The sequence below is a fragment of the Rhinatrema bivittatum genome, chromosome 2, assembly GCF_901001135.1.
Source record: "Rhinatrema bivittatum chromosome 2, aRhiBiv1.1, whole genome shotgun sequence".
Classification (NCBI taxonomy): Eukaryota; Metazoa; Chordata; class Amphibia; order Gymnophiona; family Rhinatrematidae; genus Rhinatrema; species Rhinatrema bivittatum.
The window spans coordinates 241,267,345-241,280,656 of record NC_042616.1 but is presented as its reverse complement, the minus strand read 5'-3'; the positions used below and the strand labels follow the sequence as shown (position 1 = coordinate 241,280,656).

At 39.0% G+C, this 13,312-nt stretch overlaps 1 protein-coding gene across 1 annotated transcript in view; it reads left to right on the top strand.

Annotated features, from left to right (window-relative positions):
• DNAJC13 (DnaJ heat shock protein family (Hsp40) member C13) overlaps positions 1 to 13,312 on the top strand; it is a 701,712-nt gene that overhangs the window by 111,415 nt on the left and 576,985 nt on the right. The window contains 3 exon segments of the mRNA XM_029587070.1: positions 3,560 to 3,760; positions 10,210 to 10,416; positions 10,508 to 10,603. Coding sequence (XP_029442930.1) covers positions 3,560 to 3,760; positions 10,210 to 10,416; positions 10,508 to 10,603 — 504 coding nt within the window.

Genomic DNA, 13,312 nt, shown 5'->3' with positions numbered 1-13,312 from the left:
GTGAGCATGACTTCAGTGTCAGGAAAAATAGTGGAAACTATTCTAAAGAACAAAATCACAGAACAGATAGAAAGATATGGTGTAATGGAACACAGCCAGCATGGATTTACCCAAGGGAAGTCTTTCCTCACAAATCTGTCACATTTTTTTGTAGGGATTAATAGACATGATAAAAGTGAATCAATAGATGGTGTGTTTAGATTTTCAGAATGCGTTTGACAAAGTCCCTCATGAGAGGCCTCTGAGAAAACAAAAAAGTCATGGGATAGGAGGAGATGTCATTTCGTGAATTGCAAACTTGTTGAATGACCGGAAACATTAAGATAAAATGGTTAATTTTCTCAGTGGAGACAGGTAAATAGTGGAGTGCCTCAGGAATCTATTCTTGGACTGGTGCTTTTCGACACATTTATAAATGATTGAGAAAGGGATATGGCAAGTGAAGTGATCACATTTGCAGATGAGACAATTATTCAGAGTAGTTAAATCACATGAGGATTGTGATAAATTGCAGAAGGACCTTGCGATACTGGAGGATTGGTCTAAATGGCAGATGAAAATTAATGTGGACAAGTGCAAGGTGATGCCTATAGGGCAAAATAACCCTTGCTGTAGTTACACGATTTTGGGTTCTATATTAGGAGTTACTACCCAGGAAAAAGATTTAGGTGTCAGAGTGGATAATACATTGAAATTGTCCTCTGTGCACTACGGTGGTCAAAAAAGCAAACAATGTTAGGCATTATTGGGAAGGGTAAATAAAACGGGAAATGTCATAATACTTTGGATCGCTCCATGGTGAAGAGCGTACCTTGAGTACTGTGTGCAGTTGTGGTCGCCGCATCTCAAAAGATATAGTTTCGTTGGAAAAGGTACAGAGAAGGGCGACCAAAATGATAAAGGGGATGGAATGGCTCCCCTGTGTGGAAAGGCTAACTAGGTTAGGGGCTGTTCAGCTTGGAGAGAGAGACAGCTGAGGGGGGGAATGATAGAAGTCTATAAAATCATGAGAGGACTAGAATAGGTAAATGTAAGTATGTTATTTACTCTTTCAGATTATAGAAGGACTAGGGGGCACTCCATGAAGTTAGCAAGTAGCACATTTAAAACTGAAAATTCTTTTTCACTCAATGCACAGTTAAGCTCTGAAATTCATTGCCAGAGGATGTGGTTAGGGAAGTTAGTATAGCTGGCTTTAAAAAAAAAAAAAAAAAAAAAAAAAAAAAAAAGTTTGGATAAGTTCCTGGAGGAGAAGTCCATAAACTGTTGTTAAGCAATTGACTTAGGGAATAGCCACTGCTATTACTGGCATTTCTAGCATGAGATCTATTTAATATTTGGTAATTGCTAGTTGATTGCAATCTGGATTGGCCACTGTTGGAAACAGGATGCTGGGCTTGATGGACTCTTAAATGAAGACCAAAGACATTCTAAGGAAATTCAATATAAAGATATAGATATGCACAAGATAGGAAAAGACTACAAAATAATATCCAAGTGCTTTGATATCTCAGTGAGCACTGTTGGATCAACTTTGTGGAAAATGGAAGCTGCAACATACCACCAAGACACTGCCTAGATAAGGCTGTACCTCACAACTCAGCATCAGAGCAAGAAAGGGACTTGTGAGGTAAACCAACAATCACTATGAAGGAGCTATGGAGTTCAGTGGCTGAGACTAACGTGGAGGTACACCAGTCACCCATATCAAGAGCTCTATATACAACTGGCCTGCATGGGAGGGTCGCTAGAAAGAAGCCACTGCTGAAGAAAAACCATATCAAAGCACTTATGGAGGATGCCAGAAAGGATCAAGAATGACCCAGCTAAAATGTGGGATACAGATTTGTGGTCAGATGAGAAAAAGTGGAACTTTTTGGTTAAAATTCAAAACGCTATGTGTTGCACAAACCTAACACTGCCCATTCTACAGCAAAGACCATCCCAACAGTAAAATATGGGGGTGGCAGCATCACGTTGTGGAGATGCTTTTCCTCAGTGTGGACTGGGATCTTATTAAAATAAGGTGCAGCATTCAGGGAGATACTGCAAGACAACCTGCTTCAGTCTGCTAAAAAACTAAAACTTGGGAAAAAGTTCACCTTTTAGCAGGAGAATAATCCCAAACACAAGGCCAAAGCAACACAGGCCTTCTACAATGGCCAAGTCAAAGTCCATATCTCAGTGCAATCGAGAGTCTGTGGCAGTATTTGAAAATTGTGGTCCATAGGTGTCATCCAACCAACCTGAACAACCTGGAGCAAATCTGCCAGGAAAAATGGAAAAAATCACTTCAAGTTGCTTGAAATCTTGCTTTTGAATTTTTAAAAGTTGCTTTTGGACTAAGTTAATCACAAATGTACTTTACTGATATTGCTCATGAAAAATTGTTTTTACCAGCAATGATTGAAATGAACTGTGCCAGATGGAGAAAACTTATGTTTTTGGTTTTACCTCTATATTATGAGCTAATGGTTTTTCATTGCTTTCATAATTTTTTTTCACATTTATATATCAACAGATTTTGAAGGTAATTATCCTTAGTTTGTTAGGGTGTGTATGTATGTGTGGGTGTGAATATGTGTGTGTGTATGTATATTTATTTAGGTGTTTTATGTACCATTGTTCCAAGATAAGATCACAATGGGTTACAAAATCAGCATTTAGGTTCTGGGTCAACATTCATATTCTGGGTTAATACAATAGCAAATACAAATTCTAGGTCATATTCATACATAATCTAGATTCTCACAATTGTAAATACCTATTCTAGGTCAATACATCAAGTATAATTAAGGTGTTTTGAAGGAGGATTGTAACCTAAAATTTCATTTAATTTTCTTATATGCCAAACTCAGTATATTGTCTTGTTACACACTTTACATCGCTCAATACGTTTTGCTCAATTTACTGACATCTAAAGTTCTTGGCAAATTGGTATTTTACATTAGATTATATGCATTTCTAAAGATCCTTGTTTTCAGTTCACGTTTGAAACTTTTTCTGTATATATGTATGTGTGTAAATGGTTATTTCAAAACTTTTAGTGGAATGCCAAATTGCTTGCATTTAATTAAAATAGCTGAGCAGAGTCAGAACCCATGAAATCCATATGTATGGATGCAAACAACTGATTTCAATTGATTCATTTTTCTTGTATCTGAGAACTTGTGGATACAATTTCATGAAAAAGTCTGAAGTAGCTCTTAACATTTTAATTTTTCTGCTGTTGCTTCATTAAAATCCTTTCCTCATATGTTTGACAAAAATTTGTTTTGAAAGTCATTGTGATTGTTTAATGATTTCATATTAGGCTATGAAATAAAACTGGAACGAATGAAAAGAAATGTTTTTTTTAATTGAGAATGTTTGATTTATAAACAAGTAGAAGAAATGTCATGCTGCAAAATTGAGTTGTAATTTTAAAATTAGCATTTTAATAGTGGTAGCTAATATGGTGTTAATTCTTCAACATGTTGGTGCCTGGTGACCAGTTTTACAGCAATATATAGAACATATTTTCTTACCTTGAAGGTAACTGTGCTCTCTCTCCTTTTAGAGATATATGTGTTACAAACATCACTGGAGTGATTTGAGAAAGTCTGTGGTACTTGAAGTGACTCCTGGAGGCATTGACCAAATTGATCCTGGAAATAATCAACTCCTTTGCTCTTATGACTATAGAAACATTGAAGGGTTTGCTGAGCTCTCTGATTATCAGGGAGGATTCTGTATACTTTATGGAGGATTTAGTCGATTGGTAAGAAATTTAGGAGAAATATTTTTTAGGACAAATTCTATCTCACAGCTCAGAGACTGTATATATGAGACGCCATATTTATATTGTACATTTGTATATAATTAACCTCCTCTATCTCTTTCTATTTCTTACATTCCCAGTTCATTAGCCCTTGTTAATTGTAACTGCTTCTCTACATCACGTTATTTGTGTTTTTTGGTTGTATTATTCGCACCCCTGTTTTCTGTAAACCGACATGATGTGAACGAGTTCATGAATGCCGGTATAAAAAAACCTTAAATAAATAACTGAATTTTGGGTGGGTTGATATAAATGTATGTTCCTTATTGTCCACCCAGCCCAGTTCTGTATGCATGGCTTTAGCACCCCTGCCAGCAGATGGAAACAGAGAAGGATCTAATTAGCTGACATCATTAGCTGACAATATTTCTGTCTATAGCAGATGGCAGAGGTGCCTAATGTTTCAGGCTAGAAACTTGGAAACAAATTGTTCTGTGCAGGTTTCCTCCTATTTGGCATTTGTCCTGGTGGAGTAGGGACATGTGGGGGTGGGGTGGGATCAGTGGCTCCTTTGTTTTGATCCATGTGTATAGGGAAGATTTGATATCCAATGGGAATAGCTTTTTCTTTCCTACCTGAATTTCTGCTTTTCCCTTCCCTTATCTAGAGAGTCTGTCCCTAGCACGGAAGAAAATTTCCTCTCACTTATTTTGCTCCAATCATCCCTCCCTTTAGGAAAGTTATCTTGTGTGTGGAGGCCACCGTGGAAGCTCTGCTGTTGCTGAAGTCTGCCAGAACTGTTTGGCAGGTGAATTCTGTAGTTCTCTGAGCAGGGGCATCTCCTTCGGCTGGGATCATGTCAATAGGGGAGTCCATAGAGCTGAGCGCTATAGCAGAGATTACTTCTGAAGCAGGTCCCTTGGACGTTTAAGGGTCTTCTAAAATGCTGGTGGCAGCCTTTTGACTGCTGTGTGAATCAGTGGCTCTGTGATGGAACCCTTTGGGGGACCTCTGAATCTCTTCCCCATGGAGGGAAATCTTATTAAGCTTCCAGGGGAGAAAAGCATGGACAAAAAGATTGGATTGGTTGCCTCAGGCCTCCTCCAACTCCTTTTCACTTGTTTGTTCTTTTGAAGCATGATGCATTTTGTTTGACGATGGACCCCAGATGAAAAGGGTCTTTTAGGCGATGAGTTAAGAAAGAGACCCATAAGTGGATCTGGGCAGGGTTCTTTGGATTCAGGTGAGCTCCTAGAAGGAGAAATTCCCCTGGCAGAGATTGCTTAGGAGAGAAGAGCTTCCTTCCATTCCATCCCAGGCCATGGTGGAATTGGGTATTAAAGAAACTCCAGTAGAACAAGCCTTGGAAGGAGAAGACCCAATTTTGGAGGGTTTTCATAGACCAGTCAGAACTTTTCAATTTCACAGGATGGCTGAATGGGATTCCCAAAAATCAGGTTTACGTGTCAGCAGGGCCATGACAAAGCTTTATTCTTTGCCATCCGACAAATTGGACCTTCTAAGATAGCCTTCTAAGATGCCTTGTTTAGAAAAAGAAAACAATTATTCCAATGGAAGGCAGTGCTGTGTTAAAGATGCCTTGTTTAGAAAAATTGGTTATCCTCAAGCAGTCTTTCAAAGTGGATGTGCTGGTTCTTCGAGCTGTGGTTTGCAACAGTTTCATGTCCTGGACTTGTTTGCTTTGGATGCAGAAAATTCAAGTGGATAGCCTGTCTGAACGTTTTTCATTGAGACAACCAGAGAGGCTAGAGGCTGGTGTTGCCTGCAGCTGATGCCCTTTATGACCTCTTTAAGACCTTGGCTAGAGGCATGGCATCCTGCGAGGCAGCATGTCTGATTCTGTGATTGTGAAACTGGTTTGCAATACCTCATCTGACTGAGTAAATTACCATTTAAACGGAAGTTGCTGTTTGGTGATCTTGAGAAGCTGGTTAAGCATTATGCAGATAACAAATCACTTAAACTACCAGAAGATAGGTCTAGGAGGTCTTAGAAAGGATGCTCTAGTACATCTAAAATTAGAGAGTCTAGGTGTTACCATCCGGGGAAATCATCTTAATGGCAAATTGCAATCCTGTATCTCTGGGAACAGCTGCACTTCCAACGTTAGGGGTCCCAAAAAGAATCAAGGGGCTCACCTCCCTTTTTTTTCAAATAGAGGGATGTTTGTTCCTATTTTTTGGGAGTGGGCTATGTAACGATGGATCAGTGGGTACTTTCTGTGAATAAGAGATGAGAACACCTTAGAATTTGCACGTTTGATGAAAGTCTTTATAGAATACCATTGTTCTTCATTAGTAAAGAGAGAGGCAGTAAGGTTGACATTAGAACATTCTCTAGTTGGGCAGCTGTGGTCCTGGTGCCCAAGGCAGAATGGGACCGGGGCAGATATTCCATTTATTTTGTAGTTCCAAAGAAGGCAGGTATGTTTAGGCCCATTCTACATCTCAAGGGGGTAAACAAGGCCTTGAAGGTTCTGCATTTCTGAATGGGGAGACCCTTTGCTCTGTGATGATGGCAATGAGGAAAGGAGAGTTTCTGATTTCTTTGGATCTTACAGAAGCTTATGTCTACATTCTGATTCACCCTTCACACCAGCAATATCTCAGGTTTGCAGTCCTGCAAAGTCATTTTTAGTTTAGAGTGCTTCTCTTTGAATTATCAGTGGCTTTAAGAACTTTGTCCAAAGTAATGATGGTGGTAGTAGTGGTGGCCTTGCAGAAAGGAGTGATGGTTCATATTTATTTGGATGTTTGGGTAAAATGAGTGAAATCAGAAGAAGAGTCCAGAAGATCAACAACCAGAATTGTATAATTGTTACAGGATCTTGGATGGGTAATTAAACTTTGCCAAGAGCAAATTATCACCCTGTCAGATAGTGAAATATTTATTTGGGAGCCCTCTTTGGTACTCAACAAGTCTGTGTTCTTTACATCAGACAGGAGGATCAAGCTGATAAGGCAGGTACAGAGCCTATTAAAGTTGAGGTCTTCCAGAGGATGGGATTATTTACAATGGCTGGGCTCCAAGGCAGGGATCCTAGATCTAGTTCCATGGGCAAGAGCTCATTTGCATCTGCTGCATATGCTATCACATTGGCATGAACAGTCTCAAGATTAGGAAGTGAGGTTGAAGTTAATGTCAGATACTGGAGTCAGCTCCAGGTGGTGGCTCACAGTTCAGAATTTGGCCAAGGGAATGAATGATAACGGAACACTAATCTGATTCATTAGGGTGTTCATTGTCACGGCAGGTCAGCACAGGGTCTCTGGAATCCAGTAATCAGGTCATGGTCAATAAATCATCTGGATATGAGCTATCAGAAAAGCTCTACAGGTGTTTTGGCTGATAATTTGGGGCAAATCATTAAGGATGTTTTTCGTCAATGAATTGGCACTGGGTTATGTAAATAGCCAAGGAGGCATGAAGAGTTGCCCATTGGCTATTGAAACGAAACTTCTGTTCAGATGGATGGAGATAAACCTTCAAGTGCTCTCAGCTTAGAACATTGCCAGAGTAGAGAACAATCCAAGTAGATTTTCTCAGCTGTCATACTCTGGATCCTGGAGAATTGGAACTAGCTGACACAGCTTTCAAAATAACATGCATGTGGGGCAAACCAAGATACGATTTCATGGCTACACACCAGAATGCCAAAGTAATGTACTTCTTCAGTTGAAGGAAGGAAGCAGCTTCAGCAAGAGTAAATGATCTTGCTCAACAATGGCCTTGTTGAAGCTTAATGTATGTTTCCTCTATGGCTCATGATAGGTTGGGATATACCAAGGATAGGAAATTAAAGCCTGGTAATACTGGTGGCTCCAGATTGGCCGAGCCGACCTTGCTTTGCAGATCTCATCAGGCTCAGAGTAGAGGGACCTCTGAGGTTAGAGCAGTTTATGGGTCTGTTACAATAAGGACCAATGGTCATGCAGGATCTGGCTCCCTATTGTCTTGTGGCTTGACCATTGAAAGGAGAAGGTTAAAGACCAAGGGTTATTTGGAGTATGTAGCCACATTTTCAGGCAAAGAAAATATTTAGTTTCTATTTGAGTCTGGAAAGTTTTCGAGCTTTGGTGTTTGGAAGTTGGGATTTCTCCTTTTGAACTTTGGTTTCCATAGTTCTGCCTTTTTTACAGAAAGGTCTGCAAAAAGGTTTGATATTAAATTTGTTGAAGGTTCAAGTTGATGCGCTTACCTGTTATAGGAAAGAAGTCCATGGCATTTCCTTTGAGGCTCAACCAGATGTTTTTCGTTTCCTTACAGAAGTGAAGTATCTTTGTTCACCACTTTGTATGGAGATGTTCTCTAGGGGATTTTGTACAGCTCCTTTTGAACCCATTAAGAGAGCTTCTTTTAGTCTCTACTCTTAAGACGGTTTTTCTGGTAGCTATTTGTTCAGAGAGATCTATTTCAGATTTGCAAGCTCTTTCTTGCAGAGACATGTTTCTAAAGTTTTTGGATTTGGAAAATTCCATTAGGACCATTCCTTCTTTTTTTCCTAGGAGATTCAGTCTGTGGATTTCCTAGGGTTCAAGAAGAGTGAAAAGACAGGTTTTAAAGATGTGCTTGTCTTAGATTTTAAAAGGTCCTTATTCAGATAAAGGGTAATCAGGAGATCAGATCATTTATCTTATGGTGGTCAGAAAAAGGAGGATTCATTCTTTAAAGTGACTGTTAAATTGACTAAAGAAGCTATTGGATGAGCTTATGTTTCTAAGGATTTTGTGGTCCTTAAGACCCTTAGAGCTCACGCCACTAGAAATCCAACTACTTTGTGGATGGAGCAACAATAGATGTAGCTGGAGGAGATTTGCCATGCAGCCACATGGTCTTCCTTTCATACCTTCTCAAAGCATTACAGGTTGGATCTGCAGGCAAAGGAGTTTGCCGCCTCCTGGGATAGGGAAGGTTTGTTTGGTTCCCTCCCTGTTTAAGTGTGGTGTGGGTGTATCCTATGCATACTGATCTAGGTGGACGAGCAGGAAAGGAAAATTAGTTTTCTTACCTGATAATTTTCTTTCTTTGAGTCCAACCAGACCAGTCTAGGGTTCCATCCTTTTTTAGCTGTCAACCTCTGATTAGTTGTCTATATTAAATTTTTAGATGTTTGGTTTAGGACCAGGTGTTAAGAGATTTCATCAATCTCCCCTGCTGGTAGCGGTAAAGTTTGATAGATTTGCTTTGTTAGACTGAAGTGCTGCAGGCTTCACAGTGCCCTTTAAGAGGAGATGTTGGCAAATCCGATTCTTTTCTGTTTCCATCTGCTGGACTGGTCTGGTTGGACTTGAGGAAAAGAAATTATCAGGTCGTATGTTTGAAAGCATTCTCTTTCTCTACTATTTGCATTGAATTTCTGATATCAAAAGATCAGGTTCATATTTAAGAGTCGGGAAAACCAGGACACCATGTTCCTAGATTTACTAAGTCTCAGAATGATGAAAGTACCTAAATATGAGGAACTTTAAAAAAAAAAAAAAATACAATAATTATATATATATATATATATATATATATATAATTAATCTTCTCAGAAGTGAAATGAATGCAAGTAAAAAGGATTGTATTGTATTTATCAGACTTTGCTTAAACAAAATCCATGAAGCAATCTCTTAAATGTCTCTTATATCAAACCCGTTAGTTGATAATTAAGGCACTTGAATTTTAGAAGAAAAAATATAATTTGATTTTGGGGTTAAATTCAGCTAAGTGTCATTTTTTAATAGCTTTGCCATAACTGGACTGACTTCTCTGCAGTTTTCTGACATGTTTTTCTTGTTTTTTTGCTTTGCTTTACAAATTATTCTTGCATTTTTCTGCAATTTTATGTTTCCCTTAGCATACATATATCTTTGTTCAGTGTCTGTAGGCTGTCTGTAGCTACTGAAACTGAATAAGTAGGGGGAAGGCTTAAAACCTTTATGAGCGGACAGAGTGGAGAGATTGCAGCCTGAAAGCTCAGAAATTTCAGACTTAAAAAGTTGAAAATTGTTGGAGCATTTTCCACATTAGCCTTTGTTTAAAACTGTTTCTCTGACTGTTTAACTAGATGTGCAGGTCACAGTAATGATAAAGAACTCTAATTCTTTTGACCTCTGATAACAGTTCAGAAAGTTAATTCACAGATTTATTTTTGTGCATATATGAAAATTAAATGTTTTCATATGCATATTAATTTTTCTAATTTTGTTTTGGTTAAAAGTGCTATAAAAGTAGGTTCCCTAACCAAAACACCATCTAATTTTTTTTTTTTTTTTTAGATAACATTTCAGATTAGAATGTTGCATAAGCTTCCTATATACATTGAACTTTCTCATAAAGGAAGAGATGCAGTACTGAAATAATTAAAAATGGTGTCCTATCTGCATATATGTACACAATTTTCACTTTATGCAATATTAATCATTTGTTACAATGATATTTTTAAGCATCTATTTGCTTCCGAACAAAGAGAAGAAATCATCAAAAGTGCAATAGAACATGCAGGCAATTATATAGGCATCTCACTGCGGATCAGAAAAGAGCACATAGAGTTTGAACAATATGTAGCTGCCCGTTTGGGAAAATACAGCAGTGATGAATCCATTACTTCATTGGCCGAATTCATTGTTCAGAAGATAACTCCTAGACATTCGGTAAGATTTAGAACTCTGAAGTACCATTCTGATTGGTTTTTGAGTGAAGTCTAAAAGCTTTACATTGTTTTTTATGCTTTCATTATTTTAGGAACCTGTTAAAAGATTACTTGCACTTACAGAAACCTGTTTAGTAGAACGTGATCCAGCTACTTACAATATTGTAACACTGAAACCTTTAGGAGAGGTAAGTGGCAGGCTTTTTTTTTTTTTCAATTGGGGTGGTGTGTAGTTTAACAAAAGACTAAGCATTGAATAAAATAACGAAACATGGTATTCAAATGGTTGTGTTGTGGGCTGACTCAATGCCAGTGCTGTACATGGCTATGCAGAGAGACCTGGGCTTAATTTCTGGCACAAGTCTTCCACTCCCTGGGTTGCTTGGTGATAGTGTGCAGGGCAGAATGCACAGTTCCTGGGGATAGGGAGCGGCAACACCTAGTGGCCACAATTAGGGCCCGGGATTGCAGGGTTTCAGAAAGTCTTGGTGCATGGCTTCCAGCAGAACACTGTTGCTGGAGTGATTGACCTAAAGTAAGTTGGGAAGCAATATAATGTAGGGGGAAAAAATCTTCAGGTAGTTGTGAATCAAGGCTCATTATACCAGTTCCTAGCTCTGATTCTGAATTGAGCTGGAAGCCAAAAGGAGCAGGAGAAAACTACTGGATCAAAAAAGTGTTTTATAAACCCATTCTTTTTATATAGTCATATTTTCTCAGTTTACAATGATCTCAAATGTTATAAGCCAAACTGAAAAGAAAGCAAACAGTAGGGATGTGTATTTGTTTCATTCATTTCAGTTACATGTGTAACTCACCTGACTTTATAGTATACGCATAACAAATAGTATGTGTACCTTTAACTTGAGCGATGTGCATGCTAACCATTTTTAATAAGTGTCATAAAAAGTCTGCGAGCTTTTGTGTGTAACTCGAAAACAAATGCACATCTCTGGCAAACAGTATACTCTTTCATCTAGAAGAATTTTGTATGTGATGCTTGAAATGCTCAAGAGATCCTGCCTAAGATGGTATTTCGGCATAACCAGTTCTCCGAGGATAAGCAGGATGGCAGCCCGACATTATCCAAAGGAGCTTGGCCTGGAACTTTTATGTCAATTTCTAGAACTTTGAGTGTTCCCTACTGGGCATGTACAGCATGGCGTGATCCTATGTGTCCATGCGAGGGAACCTTCAGTCTCTTCTGCCAACCACTGGTCATGGATTTTCACTCTTCTGTTAGGATTTTTTCAATCCATAACCAGGCAGGAATTGTTCATTGCAGGACCCTACAGTCTGTTTATTTCCTTTCTAGTGCCTAGGTTTTGTGGGTTATTTCTGTACGTTTCCTTTTATCATGCCCAACCGGTGCACCAAATTTCTAAATACCATCAACATAAATACTTGCTGTAGCCTGAATTTTAATGAACAGTGAGACCTCATACAATGTGGCAGGGTCACCACGTGAGTGCCCGGAACGCCACTTTCAAAGGTTGTGCGGTGATAACATTTCAGAATGCACCGTCAACGAAATTCAAATCATCGGTCTCTTTGTTCAAATATTAAAGTAATGACAGCTTGTGTCGGTTTACTGGAAAAAGTAAGGCAGTGAAAAAAATAATTATCATAGCGTTTCACTTATCGTAGAGTTTTACTTATCGTAGCATTTTGTAGCGGAGTATGCAGTAAGGATATAAGTGTTGGCACTGGCCCGACACGGCTCGTGTTTCTTGCACCAGCTTCCTCAGGGGCCGCACAATGCCACTACTGAAAATAGAAATGCACAATTGAATTGTAGATCCTTGTCTATTGAGTTAACCCATAGAAAAAACTTTTGTAATGAGACATCTTGTTTCCAAAAAATAAGGAGATCATCAATGTAACGGATCCACAAAGAGACCGCATCAAACCATCGTGAACTGTAAATATGGAGCCTTTCTAGTCTATCCATAACAAGGTTGGCAATCGAAGGGGCTGCGGATGACCCCATTGCTATACCATGAATTTGCATGCGGTCTCTTTGTGGATCCGTTACATTGATGATCTCCTTATTTTTTGGAAACAAGATGTTGTCTCATTACAAAAGTTTTTTCTATGGGTTAACTCAATAGGCAAGGATCTACAATTCACCACACAATACAGTAGCACAAACTTAGCGTTTTTAGACATTGCCATCTCTATTTGTAATCAGCATCTTCACACATCCATTCACCGCAAACAGACGGAAAGGAATAACCTGCTCAGATATCACAGCTTTCACCCCAGAGCGTTTAAACAAGGTTTACCTGTGAGCCAATTTTTTAGGCTCAGACGCCTATGTTCATCGGACGGTGATTTTAAATTACAAGCTGGCAAATTAGCAGAAAGATTTTTTTCCAGAGGATATCCATATAGTGCTGTCTATAAAGCCTTCAAGAGAGCATGGCATTCCCCACGGACAGCTCTATTGGAATACAAAGTACAAGATCCGGTGACCACAGATATCTGTGTACTTACACACACGGATAAATCTTATTTAATTATGAAGAGCATTCAAAAACACTGGCATATCCTTCAGCTTCATCATATATTCACTGAATTTCCGATGTTCGCTTACCAGCGGGGTAAAAACTTAAAAGATTGTGTAGTGCACGCGGCTGTCACCCCATGTGACACTGACAGCTCGCAAGGAACACACACTGCCTGTGGAAACTGCGATATGTGCTCCATCACGATGGAGGGACCGTCATGGCAACATCCTAAAACGGGTCACAAATTTTACAAACGATCAGTCACTACTTGCAATTCCACCTTTGTGGTATATCTCATACAGTGCCCCTGTAAACTTGTATATGTGGGTAGAACCAGCAGAAAAATCAAAACGCGGCTCTTCGAACACCGGAGTCGTTTGAATACTC